Source organism: Anopheles ziemanni, chromosome 2, assembly GCF_943734765.1.
Source record: "Anopheles ziemanni chromosome 2, idAnoZiCoDA_A2_x.2, whole genome shotgun sequence".
NCBI classification, from domain to species: Eukaryota; Metazoa; Arthropoda; class Insecta; order Diptera; family Culicidae; genus Anopheles; species Anopheles ziemanni.
The window spans coordinates 90,971,888-90,991,365 of record NC_080705.1 but is presented as its reverse complement, the minus strand read 5'-3'; the positions used below and the strand labels follow the sequence as shown (position 1 = coordinate 90,991,365).

Genomic DNA, 19,478 nt, shown 5'->3' with positions numbered 1-19,478 from the left:
TTCTCACCTTTCGACACATGTTCCCGGGATGTCGGAGGCGGCTCAACGGCATCGAAGGTCGTACGGTGAAGCGTTTCCCAGCGCTGCCCAAGGAAACAACATGGCCCAAGCTCAAAGGCCGATCAAACTTGCACAATATCAATTACCCCAATTAGGTTGATGCGAAAGTCAGAGCAATCCATCGGTCCGGATGGTGAGTGGTTATTGCGGTGAGGAAGATGATTGGGGGGCAACCCATGTACCGCTAGTCAGCTCAAGTTTTCTTTCTGCATGATAATGTTATTATTATCGTACGCCTCGAGCTCCTGCCGGCTGTAATGGAACACAGAGTAGTTAACTGTTGTTTTAATGTGTTGTGTTGGACAGATGTGTGCTTAAGTATCGGGAGATCCCTGTCCTTACGAGTCATAACCATTCACGGTATGTTGTTCCGTGTATTTTTGTATTCATGTGATCAAACACACAGCTCCCAAAAGTGTATACTTATCTATAAATTATTATCAATTTATGAACTCTGTTTTTGGATTTTTGATTTTGAAAAGCACATCTGAACGTGCATACCCAATATGGCATATTGACCCTTGTATGCTGTTGTTGAAATTGTTATCTTCATTGCTACTTTTTCGCATTCTCGTGTTTACTCGCCTGTCGTAGCGAGCGGCTTCAGCAGTCGTCACCGTTCAGGGAATTCGTGAATGAAATTTTTGTTTACTGCAGGGTTGTACGGCATCACGTCCAACGAATGAGAAAATGGGCGAGCATTGAGTCCATAATGCTCACATTCCGTGCATTCTCCGGTGGCCCATTTCCGCGAAATAAAATGAGAGAACTTGGGGCTTTGAAAGCCTAAATCCCGCGGACCAACAGAATGGTGGAGAGCGTGTGAGAGAACGTTGTCGGCTACAATTGAGCTCGGCGTGTCCTTTTGCGTGACACCATAGCAACCCTCCACCGCCTGTGTTAGGGGTTGAATGTAGGATGTCGTGGTGTTGGTCGAACGAATGAGAATCGTGAGTGAGCGAGTGAGTTTCTAGAGTCCTTGCGCTCTACAGCATCCGCTGGATTAAGGACGACCAAGTGAGGATGAGTACGGGCGCGAACTCACTCTCACTCGCTGAACATGTGCATGAGGGGCACATACACATGCATACACATTACCCTTCCTAGTGCGGTCACTGCTCCTAATGTATAAGACGCTTTGCTCACTATAATGAGATTACTTCTCCGAAAAGGGTGAGATATAGCAGCTCATCTCATTTGTGAACGAGAAGGATGAACGAGAAAGCATCCCAAGGGAAAAGTATCCTTTCTCACGCACGCACACAATCACCGAGGACACGGTGAGATGAACGTACGTAGTGTGTCGATGCGCACGCTGGAAGATGGGGTCGTGGTTGCTACTACTGCTACTACCACCAACACCGGGGACCGTTACTCCAGCCTAACTAGCACACGGAGCGTGTCTAAGTGTGCGTTTGCGTGCGTTTTGTGCTCCATTGGACAGCGCAGCATCCGGTAAGGATTTGGGAGCGCGAGTAGAACACACCAGCCCAAACGCCCACCAACACATGCCGACGTGGTGTGAATGTGGCTCGCCCCATCAACGTCGTCGGGGCGCGGGTCGTCGTGTTTGTAGGCAATGGTTATGCGTTCAGACAAATTTTCGTCCGCTCCCGGAAAGTATGACGTGTAGCAGCAGTGCGAGCGTGAGCATTGACAGAAAAGCTGGGCTTTTCCTCGTCCGACGGTCGTCGACGGTTTGAAGCGAAATCGGTGCGAATCTGCTAGAAAAACCAACGATCCAGTGTGTGATTGTGGAAAATTCCGTAACCGTATCGGTTGGGGTTTCGTTTTGCAGCGGAGTGGATTTTCCTTCCCAGTGCCAGTGGGGGCCTATTTGAGGATTTGGGGATTTGCGTGGGGTGCCCGTGTGTTTCTGTGGTCAGCCTCGTCAGTGGGAACTAGGTTACGGTGATTTGCAGCCTCCATCGTTCTCGCTGGTCATCTAGAATGTCCTGCAACCAGCATAGTGAACCATCGTTCGAACAGATTTGAATAAGACTGCATTTAGATCCACCCGAACGATTGATTTCTTGCGCTGGAGTTTTCGAGCGGAGCCCTGGTATCCCTCGCACGGATGCGCACCTCGCCCCTGCTCGAAGGGTGGTTCGAGCGAAAATCGATTAGTGACCAAAGTTTGGGTGAATTGGGACGCGAAGACATTCGGATCACAACAGTCCATATTCTGTATCACTCGCTCGCGAACGATGAGTGAGCGTGAGCTGGTGCGTGGATTCGAATGAGACAAATCAGCGTGAGGTGTGACACACCGGGTGTGAGTGTGTCTGCATGAGCTTGAGATGCTGCGAAATGAGGGTGAGACGAGTTTGAATCACGCGAGTTTCTCACGCTCATCGATCGATAGGAAGTTGAATGCGAGAGTCCTTTCAGTTGAAGTGTGTTACCTTTTTTGTGCGAGATAAATTGAAGAAAAAGTCTTATTTTGTGTGCTTTTCGCTGTGTGGTTGGTGTTAATTACATGTTGGTGAAATTAGGCATTACTGTCGCGCAAGGGTTCCTCTAGTCTGCTAAGAATTCCATCGTCAGGTGTTGATTTGCTCGGTTGGTTCGGTGCTAAAGTGGGAATACGAAGCATGAGGGAGCCCCCTTTAAAATACATGACACAGAAACTATACAGAAACCCATTCACACCGAGACAACCAATGACGGTGCATCAGAGCTGCAATCATGTTTGCCACTTTCAACTTTGTTCTTTTTACCATTCACATCAAATGTTGTCCTGTAGTGCCCGGGTTTTCCGCAAAACGTTACGTTTTCTAAGACGATGGGTGTGTTTGACGCATAGCTTTCTTCCTCTTAATTTTTCAATTGTTTTCCTTTTTCGAATTGACAACATCTTTCCAACACACAGATAGATCAAGCGCGAGAAAAGAGAAATTTCATAGAGTGAGAGTGAGAGGAGCGAAAGAGAGGAAGAGAGAGAGAGAGTGATTGCAAAGTGCTAAAATTTTACAAAAACACAACGGAGCCCGTATTTCGTACCACACTGTATATAACATGATTTAGTGAACTTTTTATACTGAATGCCAACTGGAAACTTTGGCTGGAAAATAAAAGTTACATAAAGCAACCCCATCACAGAAAAGTAAAACAGTGAAAAACAAATCGAACTCGAACGAGCTCGAGACCATTTTGCTGGCCAGTAAGCAAACGGTGCCAAAACCGGAACGAAGAAATCCCGCTTAGAGAACCGTAGCGAACGTTCTCTAGAGCACGGGATTAAGCAATAGAAGAGGAAGATAAAGAGGAGCAAAGCAAAACAAAACATAGAAAATGGGAGCCAAAGGTAGCGTAGAGGCTGCGAAGATGAACGCCGATGGCTGGGGCCACTTCGAGGTATGTTTTCCACGACACCATTTCAGGACGCACGTAGCATCCACCTTTGAATTTTCTTGTTTTCTTCTTTAATATTCGTCACAATGATCCATTTTTCTCTTCTGTTTTCCTCTTTTTATGGGGTTTTTTTCTTTCACAAAACCACGCAAAGTGAACCACAACTTAAAACCAACACACGACAACATTTTTTAATGCAAACCGTTTTTGTTCGTTGAATCCTCCCCTATTGTTGTTCTTAACTCACCATTGGAAAGCAGCAATAAATGAACAGATAAATCGACTTATCTGACCTCCCAGAGCAAAACGTGCTTCCAGTGCATTAAATCCTTCTCGAAACTACAAAGTACCAACCAAAATTAATAAAAACCGATTAAACAAACCAACGACAACACTTCCAAACCTAATCTAAAGTGTATGCAACAACTTACGAGGTTCGCCGAAAGCGCTAAGAGTGAAGAAAGGGTGTAAAAAACACAATAACAAAAAAAAAAGAGTAACACTATCACTATGAGAATGATGCAAACGTGTGAGAATGAGCTTTGGTAAATAAAGTCACCACTCTGCCAGTACTCTGCGGCCCAGGTTCTTATAGCTTTCTTTTCCATTTTTCATTTGCTCTAGTGTACAAAAGTTTGTTTTTTTTTTCGATGCGATATGTGTGTGTGTGTGTGTTTGTGTATATCAGAAGTTTTTTTTCCGTAAAAACCATGTTCCGTTCTGGATAGTAGCGTGTAGAACAGTCAATGCTGGCGTGCTATATTTTTGTAGTATTTCGTACAAGTTTCTATCACTTCTTTAAAGCCTCGCCTCGCCATGTAATATGCATTCCAGTGTTCGCCAACTTTGTTTTACTCATTTTGCTGCGCTCGAGCAACGCTATCCCCGAGCGTCAGTGCATTTAAACGGTGGCACTCACACATATGCTGCTTCGGTAACATTTCGCTTTTTCAGCGCCTTCGGTGGCGATTGATGTGCATTTTTGAACTTGAGACAAACATCAGAATCGGCTTACGATCGTAGTTTTGGTAGCGGTATTGAAGTATGGTTTCGTTCTCATGTAAATAGTTCCAATCTCAGCGATCGAACCAAAAGGCAAACGCAAACAACACACAACACATCTGCCCTCTTAGCAGTACGCCATCATCTCTCGAGCAACCCATCATTCTCATATCGATTGTACAGACGTAAAACCGGAATGTGTTGCCATCATCGTAGTGGTTGAAACCTTAAGTCATATCTCAATTAGCTATGCAGTAAAATAATGAATTAAATCTGTGTTCGATAAAATAAACTTTCCGATCTCTAAAAGAGCCCACTCGTTTCCAACCAATCGCCCTTCGCCCAATCCTTCTCATCAAAAGAAAACGCAAACCAACCCCCCGGCCCGTTCATAAGCATGCACTTTGTTTATAAGATATTCCATCAATAAAATCCATTCCGTCCTCTCCGACATCAAGAGTTTTCGATTAAAAACTTCCTCCCATTCAAAGTATGCCAACAAGAATGCTGCTACACTTTCCGTTCAGCTGCAGAATCCGGTTCCTTAGAAAGGGAACGAGTGAGAACAAGGATAAACCAGAGAGAGAGCGAGAGAGGGAAAGAGAGAAAGAGAGAAAAAGAGTGGCCCCTTGGAGGGTTGGATGGTTCCTTGCCTAATCTCACGCGCGACGTTTCCTGTCGATGGCAGCTCAATGATGAGCGTGTGTGGTATTAAATATAAATTTAGGTCAAACCGAGCCGACTCCGGTTCCCCGGGTGTGACTGAAACGGGTTCCGGCACGGCGGTGCCACCAACATCCTCGCACGTGCCGATGTAGCGACACACGGCCACAAAAGTCAAGTGAGCCAGGCTTCCGTAGTTGCATCCTTTCCTATGACCGTACGAAGCGCTTCGTGTAAGGTATTCTTTATGGCATACATTGAATGGGATATTACCTCGCTACCTTTCCGCCGTAGAAATCCACAGATGTAAGTTAATTACCCACCACCACCACCACCACCATCACCGATCCCCAACTACAACTGCACCAAAGGGTAACCTTCCCACCGAAACCGTCACATTCACGTTTAGTGTGCTGAAGAAACCGTATCCTGTAGGCCGTAGAGAAAGACTAACGCTGCACGTGCTGCACCTTCTCTTCCATTCCCGAACCTTTGTTTCTCTACAGCGTGGCAGCCGTCACTACAGCCACCGACACAATCAGCGGTCCCAGTCGTTGAACCGAGGCCAAGCTCTTTCACGGGCCGATGTCAGTGGGATGTGGTGACAGCAAGGAACCTCAGGTAACGACTCGGAACAACAACCGTGGCAGCACAGTAGTCCCCCTTGGGACGAGCTCCACTGCGCCATAACGCCTACGCTCTCGCCCCATTCTAACCACAACGTACCCTTCCCTTTTTGCTCTCCTACGCAATGCGTTGCTTTCGCACCTGGACAGGAGGACAGGCTGGGTGCCCAAGCTGCGCCATGGGTAATAAACTAAGCTGCTCGTGTGCGCCGCTTATGCGGAAAGCGTACCGTTATGAAGATTCTCCTTGGCAAGCATCCCGACGCCGGGACGGCCATCTCCTGAGGTAAGTTGAGCGCGTTATGCAACGGTCGATTCCCTCGACGGTATCACGGGTTGCCGGTTTCATAGCACCCACCCCTGGGGTGGAAGATAAACTCGGAATAAAACGTGACCGCTGTTTAATGAACCTTGTTTGCTCCCTCCCAAACCCTTTCAGGTTGTGGGCGGAAGTGTTCCACGTTTCGGCTAGCGGTGCCGGCACGGTCAAATGGCAGCAGGTGTCCGAGGATCTGGTCCCGGTGAACATCACCTGCATCCAGGACTCGCCCGAATGCATATTCCACATCACCGCGTACAACAGCCAGGTCGACAAGATCCTCGACGTACGACTAGTGCAGCCCGGTAAGACTTCAAAACACCACGCGGAACGTTGACCGGCACAGGAACTCACCTGCCATTTCGCCCTTTTTTCAGGTACTCGCATCGGACAGGCCTCGGAATGCTTCATCTACTGGAAAGACCCGATGACGAACGACACCTGGGGTCTGAACTTTACATCACCGATCGATGCAAAGCAGTTCCGTGAATGCTGTGTAAGTATAGCTAACGTCTCGTCAGCTTCTTCTTCTTCTGCCGCTGCTGCTGCTACTACTTCTACTTCTACTTCTACTGCTACTACTTCCACTACTTCTACTATTTCGCTGTTTCTCTCTCTCTCTGTCGTGGCTCTGTGTATGATCGGTGTCTCTATGTGCGGGTCGCATTCTGCTTGAATATTTGAATGTCCGAGCCTCTCAAAGCCGTCCGTCGCTAGAACCACTCTGGTTCCCCTGCACCATAGTCGGACGTGCGATCTTCAAAACCCATCTGTGTACAGCATCTGTGTGTCTCTCTACTGATTGTCGCTGTCTACTTTCACCGACTATCCTGATTCTTCCAAACAACATCTATACTACCATCTTCTGCTACCCTTCTATCTCTAAACTATGCTGCTAATAAAATGTTGCACTATTATTTGTGAGTTATGAGCATCCCAGCATCCGCTAAACGAACTTGTCCAGCTAACATCCAACCTTAAATAAAGCAAAAACCCGCTGCTCGTTCGAATCAAATCCACGGAGGCGGGTGGCCACACGTTGCCCACGTGCCACAACTGGCTTTAAACGAAAACTAACAAACCACTAGCTAGTAGCTACCACCACCTCCATCGACACGTTCGTGCAGAACTCTTTTAACACCAAACTGCAAACAGCGGGTCCTCACCGTCACAAGCTCCACTCACACCTCACATCACAATCCCACGCTTCCCGTTCCGAGCCCTCGCTCACCAACCGTGTCCTTTCACCAGCACCCGCCGGGTGCCTTCGGGGTGCCCACCGCACCCCACCAGCACCCCGCCAGCCCATCCGTTCGTGCTTTCCCCACACCAAGCCATTCATCACCCTAATAATAGTGCGACGTTTTACAGTCGCCTTCTTTCAAATTTTCACGAAAGGCCTCCTCAAGCTATTCACTAAAACTTGATCCACCTGGGAAGGGCAAGGTTAAGACGAAGAGGAAACCGCTCAGCACACCGGCGAGTCCGTCGCGCGCCCGGGAGCCGCAGTGCACCTGCATGACGGCCGAGCAGTATGCGCGCATCCGGGCCCAGGATCCACGGTACCGAGGTACGTACGTGAGAAGGCCTCCCTCCGCCGTTGAACGCCGCTGCAAGTTTCGTCTGGTATGGCAAGAAAATCCCCCCCTTTCTTTCTCATTGTTTTCCGCCTAGGCTCTTCAACGCTGCCGAGGGCCACGAACCGGGCCACGGAGACGGAAGCGCTGCGTAGCGAAAAGATTGCGACGGCCACTTCCAGCACCTCACTGTACGACAATGTTGGAGCAAACAATACTCAGGGAAATACGATCAACACTCAAGGTGAGGAATGGTCTACGAAGAAAGGGAACGCTTGTATTAATCACTCCATTGAACTTCTTCCTTCCAGAAACTGGCCACAGACAGACGAAATCCCAAGAAACGAGCACGATGACTAACGTCGGCACGGGAACGGCGGCCACCGTTACCCAGAACCACGTTGGATCGCAGATCGGTCAGGAGGAGTCGGGCGGCCCCAGTATGGGCCAGCAGCGCCCAGAAGAGACCTCCAAATCGGAAGGTACTCAGGCCGGCGGTACGCTGCAGCAACCGGAGCGTTCTACCAAGACCACCTCCACCGGAACTGGCACCAGAACGAAGGACTTCAACGAGGAGATGGTACGGACGGCTAACGTCCAATGGATCGCGGAGATTGCTGGAACTGACTAACACTTTATCTCTCTTCGGTTTGTAGCCCCGTGACCAACATGAGATGCATCACAACATCATCAACAACAACACGGCCAGGCGCAATAAGTCGAAGAGCACGGAAGATATGAATGTTGGTTAGTGTAGACGCTCGACATTGCTCCATATGTCTATTGCTCGATAAAATCATGAACTGCATTTCATAAACATTGGTTGGTGTTTACATTTCTACAGACACGTCTACAATGAAACGTATGCTGAAGCCGATGCCGAGTGCCGAGAGTCCCGTGACATCTCCGGAGATGGGCCGCCGCCGGTACAACTACTACAACTCTGCCACCAATACGCCGCATACGCACCAGCACGCTATTCACAATGCGCACATGATGAACAACAATGGCACCATCTCACGTAACGCCAGCCAAAGCTCCCGGTTCTCGGGCTCAAGGTGGGCATGGTTCCGATTTCGGGATTGGAAAAGTGTCCTACTCCTGCGGTAACTAACGTGGGACGTGGTTCTTTCTTCTTGCAGATCGTCGCACGAAATAGGCAGAGGTCACCAACACGGTGGACGTGGGCTTTATCTGGAGCTCGAGCGGGAGCGCAGCTGCGTGGAAGGCTCGCCGCCATCGGATAACGTGATGTTCGACAATCAGTGCTACGCTACCACGCCCAGCTCCAGCAACGGTAACTCGGATCAGGATCAGCCACCGTACGGAAGGCAGAGTGGTCGTCACTCGCATCACCACCAGGTAACCATTTTGGACGGAGTTGTGAGCCATTTTCTCACATCTAACGGTCAACCATTTTAGAATCCCCCGAATGTGACGCCTACACCGGGTTCACCAACATCACGCTTGCTGCTGGAGTACGAGATGCATCTGCGTAACACGCTGGCGAAGGGCATGGACGCGGAGTCCTACAGCTTGCACACGTTCGAGGCGCTGCTGTCGCAGAGCATGGAGAATCTCGAGCTGGCAGAAAGCCTGCCGGGATCCAACCAGCGTAGCCCATATCCGATGAGACGTGGTGAGTTGAACTTCTTATTGCTTGCGTTGATAAGATGGTATATGTTAAAGTCAAGCCAGGCTTCCAGAAGTTCACAGTAGCTTAACGCTTGCCAATGTCTTAATTGATGATAGAGCAAATAAAAACCCCCAGAAAATTACAGAAAATTCTCTAGATTTTGTATGGTAAGGAAAAGTATTAGTTCTGCCTATTTTCTCGAAAAATACTTCTTCTGCTACTTTTAAGTAAAGAATAAGCAAATGATATCATTGAACCATTTCATTAAACTCGATTGTGTACACTTCTTCTAAGGAATCATAAATTGATTTTGATAAACCAATTTTAAATGGTTCAGCTTTGACCAATTTATGATAAACCGATTCCTTTCCGCTAAATTAACGCAAAACAACCTTCAACAAGGTGATTGCAGACCGTACCCTTTAAATTGTAGGCGTACGAAATACCATTACAGAGCATCAAAAGGATTAACAATGTCTCGTCACTACCGAGGCGTAATGAAACAATTTAATAACCGCCTCAGGAACAAACACGGCGCACACAAACATGTCCTGAAGACACATACACATTCTCCAATTTTAAATAATTGATTAAATTTGATTGTGCCGGTGTTCGCCGAGCGTAGGGGTTGACATTTTGTTGCTGCCCTCTCAGTTGGGTTGCCGTTTTTTGATGATGCCTGATGCCGATGGAAACCTGATTTCGTGGAAGAAAAGGTAATTCGATGAATTAGTACGCCCTTCCCGGGGGGTGCAAAAATGGGGGTTGTGAAAATGGTTTTACAAGGCAGCGTGGTTCAGGTGGGCTGTTGTTGATTTTCCCACCCCATGGGAAAATTAATTTGATGAAGCGTGCGCTGTGACGCACGACAATGTGTGTTGCCAGGTGGCGTGATTCATGTGTTTCTTTCTCAACCTCCTCTCGGGTGTTTCTGTAGCGAGTGCCAAATCGTCGACACTGCCGTTACCGCACCGTCTGGGTGGAACCGAGCGTCCGGTGCCGGTTCGGGAGCGGGACCGAGAGCGCGACGGATACTACAGCGACCGGAACGAGCTGATACGCGAACGGGAACGTGACCGAGATCGCGACCGGGGTTATCTGAGTGACCACAACTCGAAGTAAGTGAGGATGTTCGAAATCACGCGTGAATGACCAGATGCCTAATGGGTGTTCCTTTTTCCACATCCTACAGCTACTCGACTACGCCACGCTGCGCCTCGTGCATCGGCGAGTCGGCCAGGGCTCAGTGGTTCCGGCACTCGGATGGATGGCGCTCCGGTAGCTCGACGTTCGGGTCCGGCTCCGGTCCGGGACTGGTGTCTTCTCAGAGCACGGCCGGTGGTGCTGGTGGTGGAGGCGGTGGCGGTGGTGGCCATAAGCGCTCCCCATGGGACTCACTGCCGTCACTGCGCCAGGACTCGAGCCTGAACGATTCCGGCTACAAGAGCAACCGGGCAGACTCTTTCGAACAGCGGTAGGTTTTTCCACAAATCCTTTGAGCTTCTCCCGGTTAATAAAGCACGTTTTATTCTACTTCATCCTACAGTGGAGTCTTCGATCGACAAGATAGCCTTCGCTCGGACTACATGAGCGATCGGGAGCCTCGCTACGGCATCGTGCAGCAAGCATCGATCGACAGCACCGACTCGCGTCTCTGCTACTTGACTTCCTCTGAGGTAGGTGAATGTTCTTTTCCTCAATTTGTCTGCATTCAACTTCAACGATTTGATTCCTCCTCTATTACTTTTATCCGAAAAATGTGTTTCACAACAAAATCTAGCTTAATTATTTACAGTGGAAAACTCCAATTTTATCCAAGTCATATTTGTTTGTTGATTAAGTGATATTAACGACCCATTGTTGGAGTGAAAATCACCATTATTGCACTTTGCTAGGACAACAACGGATAAATTGAACACCGAACTACATTTCACAAAATGCTTGATGAACAAAAATTTTCAGTCTTGTTATGGAGGAACTTCAATAATTGATTTCACACCAAAAGAGTTCTGTACATTTTTAATCAAGCAACCCAAGTCTACGAACTAGCTTTCTCGTCGGACATAACTTCCTTGTTATGATGAGCTGAGTTTCCAGTCGGAATTTCGGGCAATTAATCACGGGAAAACCATATTGATAAACTACATTAAATGCAATCTTCACTTGAACGATTTGGGATTATCTTAAACGAGATTACAACACCTTGGATTTGTAAAATGAGTCACACGAATATTATATTCTGGTAACTCTGTTAGCCCATTGCTGCAGTCAACGAATCATTTACACATATTACGTTCCCTTTGGATCGACGTGGCGCATGGCTTCGCATATATAACGACGAACGTTCGATCAATCCCATCACGGACGAATTTCAATTACTCAACACAGAATTATCAAACATCTGCAAAGGCCTCTTGCTACTGCGCTCCGGAATGCAATTGCTTCCTATTCAAAGGAGTCGCGAAGTTGAATCAAGGTTGGTATTCAGTGTGGAAATTACGCTCTCATCAGGCTGCCCGCCCTCATTGATTGCCGATGTGTCGGACACGGGTTGCCTGCTGCCTGTCGCTTTCCATCGGGATATGGGGTTGGTCCTTCACCTGGTCGTGGAGGTTAGTGCCGTCGACATCTGTTAATTTCTCCAGCTTGGTTCCAACATTCCGAGTAACGTTACATCCTCCTCCACTCGACCTTCTCCTCGCTGAACACACTGGGGATTACGTTAGCTCGCACATGGCATGATTAACTTTGTGAATCCGTATCACATTCCTTTGCACGAGCAGAACCAGGTTTCGTAGCGCTGTGGGAAAACTTTCAAACCTCGAACGGCATACACGAACGAAGCGCTTAGCTGCTGAATAGCCGTTCGTTAAACTATTTTGCAACAAGTTCTGTTTTCCAGCGGTCGTTCCGTTCGGTAGATGCCGCCAAGCCCCATCACGCGATCGATTCACTTATTTATCGACCCGTGAAAGGAGTGGGATGGGGAAGGCTTACCGGAAGATTGTGAGCGCTTGTTGTTCGGATCGGAAGGTAAAGAAGCTTTCTTCTTCCACGCCTTGCTATTTCGCAAGCGGTCGGGCAAAATGGCAACGAAGCGATGGAACGGAAACCCTTCTAGGGTATTCCCCCTTCCCCTCCATATCCTGTAGGGCTTTGCTCTGCGGTTGACATTCTGAAGTACCGGTCGCCCTTTGGTTGACAGATTTGAGCGGAAAACCCCTTGATAAGGATTATCGGTTTCTTTTGTAGTTGACTATTTCTAAATTACGAAACGAGCTCCTTCCATCGCTAGCGACAAGGAGGGATCAAATTAAAAAAGACTCATTTCAAGGAAAACCAGGTTACGTCGATGCTCGTTAGGGATTATAAATAGGACTTGTCTGTAAAATGGTTGATTGATAATTTCTTAATTGCTTCAATACCTATATTTTTCACAATATTTTAACAGGACATTAAAAACTACCTCCGATGAAAGAATTGAAACTTCATAAATAAATACTGGCAGTTACAAACAAGAACAAAGAAAAAGCTTGGCAAGTTATTTAATTAATTAAACATATTCAATCCACACAAAACCGGCATTACGTTACGGAAATTGTTAATCACATCACTGTCGTATACGATCAAACAATCCGCAATTATTGCTCTCGCAATATTCATGTCAAAAATAGTTTGCGTAAGCGTCAGCCATGTTTCCCAAACTTCCCATCCCATCCCATCCCCGCTTCTCCTCCACCAGCACCTCACCGTCACTCCGAGGGGTTCGACAGCATCCGGGATAACTTTTGCCCGGGTAAACTTTTCCAGCCATCTGCCTTGATCGTCTCCTGCTTGCATGCCGCTGCTTATGCCTAACAGGGCAGGGCGATCGGAAAACGAGCTGTAAAAAGTAATCTAATTACAATAATTTTCATGAAATGTAACATAATTAATAAAGGGAAAAACTTTCCTCCCGCTCAGTGCCAGTGCCTTGGTTCGGGTTGTCAAGAGGAAAATGGCTGGGGTGGGAGCACTTTTCTGCAGAAATTTAATCCCAACGGTGTGTCGATGTTTCACCACAAGCGCCATTGCAGGAACCGGTTTGAGCGCTAGTGAGTAACAAAAACTGCAAATAAACCCTACAGATTCCTCCCCCATTACGTCACCCCTTGCTAGGAGCGTGTGGGGTGGGAGAGAACACCCTGTGGAAATGTCAGTAAAACTGTGACCTCATTATGTGTCGGTAGATCCATGGCAGCGTTAAAGCCAGAAAAATGCTCATCAACGGTATGCTGCCGGTAGTCCCGGGGGGGGGGTGGGGGGGGGGCCGGGCATGATTGAGAATTTAAATTTTGTGCGAACAACATAATTTGTTTGGTCAATATTGGTATGGGGAGGAATGTTAAACTTGCCTTCCATCGGATCACCTGCCGGTGGAATGCTCAACATTCATAGTACACCGACACTTTGCGGCTTCAGGTATGTTTCAAAACATTATTTTCAAATTTCATGCCCAGACCATCCCCGGGATTGATCTCCGCAAATGGTGGCAAAGAAGTGACAAATATAAATCAATATATCCCCGATACTTTTCCTTCGTTCATAAATGGAAGTCTAACTAGTTTGCAGTCGAACGAAAAACGAGGGAAAATTTTCTTACGGCAATAATTTCACTTCACCAAACGCTGACGTTGACAAAGCTTTTTTTTTTCTGTCACTTTCATGATCCGTTCAGTTATTATCCAATATCCCCCTGCTTCTAGGGTCATTCCACTATTCCTGCGAATAAAAATAACATGCCACATAGTTTTCCCAATGTTTGCTACTCCGTCTCGTAAGTAACGCTTGCCGAGGGGTTTGGGTAGCACATGAGTGTGTTGAGTGAAGCCTTGTCACATCAGTTCTTCAACCATCACTCTCCAGCGCTTGGGGAGGCAAAAGACAAGACTTTTATTACTTTCTACGGCAGGGGAGCGAAACGGGATGGCGGCGGCGGCGGCAAGCCACAAGAAAGGACACGCTTGGAATCTGTGACAACTATGAGGATTTTTGTGATTCTTCTCTTCACCATCCCGGGATTGAATCTGGGCGATGGGGAGGAGAAGACTTTTGTGGTTTAAATGATGGAAAGTTTCGAATGATGTTTTTTTTTTTTTTTTTGTTCAGTGTCACTCAGTTTTGTTCTCAAGGATACGAGGGAGTACGAGAAGGACCCCTTTTTACCACACCCTTCGCCACCCTCACCCTTCAGTGCCATTAATGTACGTACACCGTAAAGAGAATATGCATGTTTCCGAATGGTTCTGTGTGAATTCTTAGTCGGGATTCTTTTGTGGGGAAAACAGATATAAGCCCGCACTGGCGCCGGCAGAAAGACACACTCCGGAGCATTTCCTCACGTACACCTGCAAGAGTACCTGGGCACTTCCGGTTGCCGCTCCGTGCAGCGCGACGGGATAAACCGCACGGGTTTTTACAGGGTCGGGCAAAAGTGGATCCATCGGCAAACAAGGATAACGGTAGGTTGGCTTCGGTGAAGCGATTTTCCAGTCCAATTTTTTTGCTCCTTCACTGTGGTTGTCTGTGGTGCAAAACCCGTTCGCGCGTGGTACGGTAAACGGAATCAAAACGTGTTCAAAGTAAGTGGCAGCGACCGGATCTTCTCTGTTGCTCAAGGACTAAGGACCATATCCGTGAAAATGGGTTTTGGAGCGTAGAAGAGGTCGTAGAAGCAGGACAAGTCTTTAGTGAAGACGTTTCCGTGAGATGGTGAGAGGAAACTACTATAGGAGGTTTTTGGATTACACTCGAATAACTCTTGGTATTGGTGTGGAAGCAATGAAGTGTTTAAGCAATCTGCCTAAAAAATGTCATACAATCATTTGTCGATAAGCATGTAAGAGTTTTGCCTTTACTTTGCAACCGACCTAACTGAAAACAACTCTTCCAAAGACCAATCATGACTGTAATGGTCCAAGTGCTTCAGCGGTATTGGCTTGGTTTCACTCAAGCTCAAAATCATCCATCTTCGAACAAACAACTTACCGACTCGCTGAACCGTCAAGGCTCTTCATCTACTTTGCAGTCGTCGTCCCGGAACAGCTTCATTCACATCCAGCATATCGGAGACACATGTTCAACCCACCCGTGCGCAGAAACCCGTGGAAAAAACTTCAACTCCACTCCAGCTTCCATCCCAAACGGTCCTTTGCCGAGGGGCCAGTTACAACTTTTCCATCCCGGGAAGCTCTACCAGCTCGCCGGAGCAATCATTTCTAATTTCTTCTGCTGATTGATGGTGCTTGGGAGTGCTGGGAAATAATACACCATTCCTTCCGGGATGAAAAGCCGGCATGTGGCTGTGTGTGAGCGCCGGAATTGATTCGTTCTGCCGGGGGTTTGAAGTAGAAAACAAACTGGACGAAAAACGGCAAAAGTGCAGTGCCGGTAATTGAGTTTCGACTTTCAGATGTGTTTACAACTGCGTGTTAAAGTTATAATTGCCTGCCCAGCTGTATTCCATCATCGATGGGCGCAACGGTTTCGTCGTGGAAAGACCCGGCTTCCGTCCGGACGGAAAAGCTTCGTTGAGTTCTTGGTCAACTCAATGGCCTGGCGGAAGCCGTCATTCAGCGAGGTCGAAGAATCAACCCCGAGGGATGGCAGCTAGAACGAAGCACAACGAGCTAAACTTCCGGTCGCGGTGTGTGGAAAGCGGGGATAAATATTAGTCCCACTGCAAGGCCATGTTCTGCACCGCTTTTCCCACCATCTCGTCCGAGCTTCAGCGGACTCGGACTCTACGTCCGGGTGGTTTTGTCGGAATGCCACTAAATGGTGCGGTACGAAAGAGATGACGTTCGACAAAATGGAGAAAAAACAAAACAGCACGCAGAAAATCACGGGGCGGAAAAATAGGCAGTAAATAAGGGCCAACCCCAACGGGCATTACCGGTGTCGTTTGGGTTTCACTCCCCCCCGGGGGGGGGTTGTGACATAATGTTCGTCTGTGGCTCTTTTGGCACGGAAAATGTAGAACATCCCGCGCCTCGAGCGAACTGATCCACCAATTGGACAAAGTGGACGAGAAGAAAAGTGAAACAAACAACAGCAGGAGGAGGAAAAAATGGCACCGAATAAATGGCGGAGAATAAAAATGGTACCGAAATGGTGTCTGCATTCTGGCGCGCGTTTGGGAAGATCCGGCACCTATTAGATAACCGAAGTATCAGAAGAAGAATATGGCCCCTTCGGGGGGAGGGAGAAATGTCAAGGACCCGAAATCTTGTTAGAAAACCGCCCGTTTCAAAACGCCTTGGCGAGGGAAAATTCGACACCGACCACCGTCGGCCATTGCTCGTGGAAATTGTGCTTCCGCCCGCTGGTAATGTAAATGGAGCCTCTTCCGCTCGTTCCGTCCAAACCAAATTCGATATACACCGCAAGTGCGACCAAAACAAAACAAGGGGAAAAAATGAAAAAAAGAAAAACACTCAGTAATACACTTCCCACCCACCCGACCCGTGACTCGTGGTCAGGGCAGAAAATTAGTGTGGCGAAAGTTTGTGGCTGTTTTAATGATTTTATAGGCAAAGTCCGCTTGATTAATGAGCCGGTTGGGCTCGTTTGATATGAAGGCGTCGTTTGTTACTGCAAACTACTGGCGAGGGAGGGAAGGCGGGAAAAGTGCGTTAAAATAATTTATGGTTATGAGGCGTATCCCGAAACGCACACTCGCAAGTGGGAAAGAGAGTGGCAAAAAAACGGGCATTAAAATAACACGTATCGCAAATTGGAAAATGGTTTACCACATGCGACTCGCCGAGCAAATGGTTTGCGAGAAATATAATTGGCGCAGGAATCGTAATGAATGTTATTTGCACGTGATTCAGGATGTTCAGTTGGAGGGTTGAAGAAAATTGTGTATTTAAAATAAACGGGCCCCCTCCAAGGGGCGCGCTTTAACATTTTCAACAGGCAGATACTATTTATTGAAGCTTTTTCACGCAGCTTCTAACGGAGTTATTTCTTTACCTTCTTTCTCTTCACAAGTGGAGAGTGAAAACCAATCTGTTGCATAAAACGGTTCGATTTTAATCATAAAACGCCGAAGACGAAGGTGGTGCACGCGAACGCAATCAGATGAAAAGGGGCTTTTCCCTCTCCATAACCTTTCCCGACCCGCAGGGGACCCGCCGTCCGAACGTAGCAGAATTGTTTACGGACACTGACTTTAATTTATGGCTAATTTTGAAATTTAATTTCCCCTCGCCAGAAAAGCACGCCCCGCTCGTGGTCGCACTCGGCAAAATGGAAGACAAAATCGAACGATCGCCCGAAACGGACGGGGTTTTTTAATCTATTTTTCATTACGATGAAAGAAATAAAAATCAATTTTTCCCACCCTCCGGCGGGGGTGAGTTTCCTTTGCAAATGGATCAAAACAGTGTTACTCCAGGGGCGGGGTGGGGGGGGGGGGGGGGAATCAATCGGCAGAAAATAAGGTTAATGTTGAAGAATTTAATCGCACCGATGTAGCATAGTCGCCAAACAGCAAAACCATGCTTTTCCAGTGTGACACTTAATGTGGTTCATTCGGTCCGTGAGGCATCCGCACCCATACGATGGCATTTTTGTAGCCATCATGAAGCGCTTGGAATGCTGTGTCCGCGAAAAAAAAACAAGCAATGCGAGGATAATTACATCCAGTCAGGGCTTAATAAAATATGACGCAATGCTTATCCATCGTCCGGGCTCGAGACGACGGACGGATCTAAACGGCTCGTGGAAATCGTGTGTCATGCACCGATACGTCCGCCATTGTTTACCTACTGCTGGAAGCTTTTCTTTCCCATCCACTTGGGAAAAATCCCCCCCCCCCCCCCCCCCCTGACCACGGGAGAGCGGGAAATAAAAAAACTTCAGGTCCCGAAAACCATTTGCGCGAACCGGAGAACCTTCAGCTTGGAGTGGCTTTTTATACGCTGGATAATTAAAATTGACTTGTTGTGTTTGTTCTTCTCGAGCCGCTACTGATCCGACAGCTCCTGTTGCTCCGCTTCGGTGGGCGGCGGGGTCGAGGTGAGATGTGTGAGGCCACCGGGGGTACCGTAGTCTCCGTGACGGATAACACGCAACCAGAAGCCGAAGCCGGTGTCGAAGCGACCCTGACAGGACCCGCTCGTTGTTTTTCTCGCCCACGTCACGTCGTTTTTCCTTCCTACCCGTGTGGGTGTGTGTGTGTGTGTTTGTGTGTGGGTATGTTTTTTTTTGCTTTTGCCACTCACTTCTGATTCCAATTACCGCGTGTTGGGTCCGTCCCCATTCAAATTATCTTCATTGCTTCCTTTTGCTATCAAAAGTTGTTGGGAGTAGTATTTTGTTTTATTCCAGTACTTTCTCTCCCTCCCCACCCCCTCCCACGTGTTTACGCCTGCCGTGGCGTGTCGAATGGCCTTCGACACTTTCGGGGTGAAATTGCCGGGCTGCTTAAGACAAAGCCGGAAAATTAAAGTTAACGATATCCTCTCGTCGCTAATGAAGATGTAGACTGGTTGGTGCTTTTTTTAACTCCTGGCATTTGTCCCGACGAGAGGTGAGGGTGAGAAGTGTGGATGCAAGTGTTGAAGTGGAACGGAGCTCGCAGAGGGAGAGAGAGAGAGAGCGTTATCATTTCAGTAATACGTTTCACTTGTAGCTTCGCTTTTGGGTGTTTGGGGTTGGGAAATCACACTGAACATGTTGAACTGAATTCTTTCGTTCAAATAAGGCGTGGATAATATTGATTTACTTATCTTCTTTGGAATTTATCATGAACTTTTCCAATAATTTACGGAATCAAAACGAAATGCTTGTAAAAGTTGTTGTTTGTTCTAGGGGAAAGTTACACTAGTATTTTATTCTCTATTAACTTGTTTTGTATGTTGTGAAATTAAAATCAGTTTATGGCTAAACAAAAATATGGTAAAATCAATCTTGATCAACAATCAACTGAAAGACAAGTGATAATATTTGTGATAATGTGTTGGTTTAAGCATAAATACTTCGGTTTAATACATCTTGTATACAAAATATCTATTCCACTCTTTTTTCAAACGTGAACAATCAACCTTTTTGTATTCCATTCAATCGATTGATTCTGTTTGCTGTTACAAACTCGCAAAACAATAATATTTATCGGTTCATGTCCCACAAAAAGGATGAATTTTTCAAATTCTATAACCATTTTATCGCTCCGCAACCCACGCCTCGCCATCCTC

General features: G+C 47.3%; 2 protein-coding genes across 2 annotated transcripts in view; both read left to right on the top strand.

Annotated features, from left to right (window-relative positions):
* The first annotated feature begins 3,354 nt into the window (after positions 1–3,354).
* On the top strand, positions 3,355–5,684 carry LOC131282276 (uncharacterized). The gene is made up of 2 exons (XM_058311690.1): positions 3,355–3,417; positions 5,586–5,684. The coding sequence occupies exons 1-2, from the start codon at positions 3,355–3,357 to the stop codon at positions 5,682–5,684; spliced, it is 162 nt and encodes a 53-aa protein (XP_058167673.1).
* Positions 5,685–5,884: 200 nt separating this feature from the next.
* Positions 5,885–19,478, top strand: part of LOC131281437 (protein still life, isoform SIF type 1) — a 70,561-nt gene continuing 56,967 nt past the window's right edge. The window contains exons 1-13 of the mRNA XM_058310769.1: positions 5,885–5,991; positions 6,145–6,329; positions 6,402–6,520; positions 7,396–7,594; positions 7,699–7,845; positions 7,913–8,181; positions 8,258–8,348; positions 8,446–8,659; positions 8,744–8,963; positions 9,024–9,240; positions 10,175–10,355; positions 10,430–10,711; positions 10,784–10,913. Coding sequence (XP_058166752.1) covers positions 5,885–5,991; positions 6,145–6,329; positions 6,402–6,520; positions 7,396–7,594; positions 7,699–7,845; positions 7,913–8,181; positions 8,258–8,348; positions 8,446–8,659; positions 8,744–8,963; positions 9,024–9,240; positions 10,175–10,355; positions 10,430–10,711; positions 10,784–10,913 — 2,361 coding nt within the window. The remainder of the gene's footprint in view (positions 5,992–6,144; positions 6,330–6,401; positions 6,521–7,395; positions 7,595–7,698; positions 7,846–7,912; positions 8,182–8,257; positions 8,349–8,445; positions 8,660–8,743; positions 8,964–9,023; positions 9,241–10,174; positions 10,356–10,429; positions 10,712–10,783; positions 10,914–19,478) is intronic.

Coding starts and splice junctions, on each gene's coding strand:
- LOC131282276 (XM_058311690.1), top strand. CDS start 3,355: ATGGGAGCCAAAGGTAGCGTAGAGGCTGCGAAGATGAACGCCGATGGC. Junction 3,418..5,585: donor ATGGCTGGGGCCACTTCGAG/GTATGTTTTCCA, acceptor GTTTCTCTACAG/CGTGGCAGCCGTCACTACAG.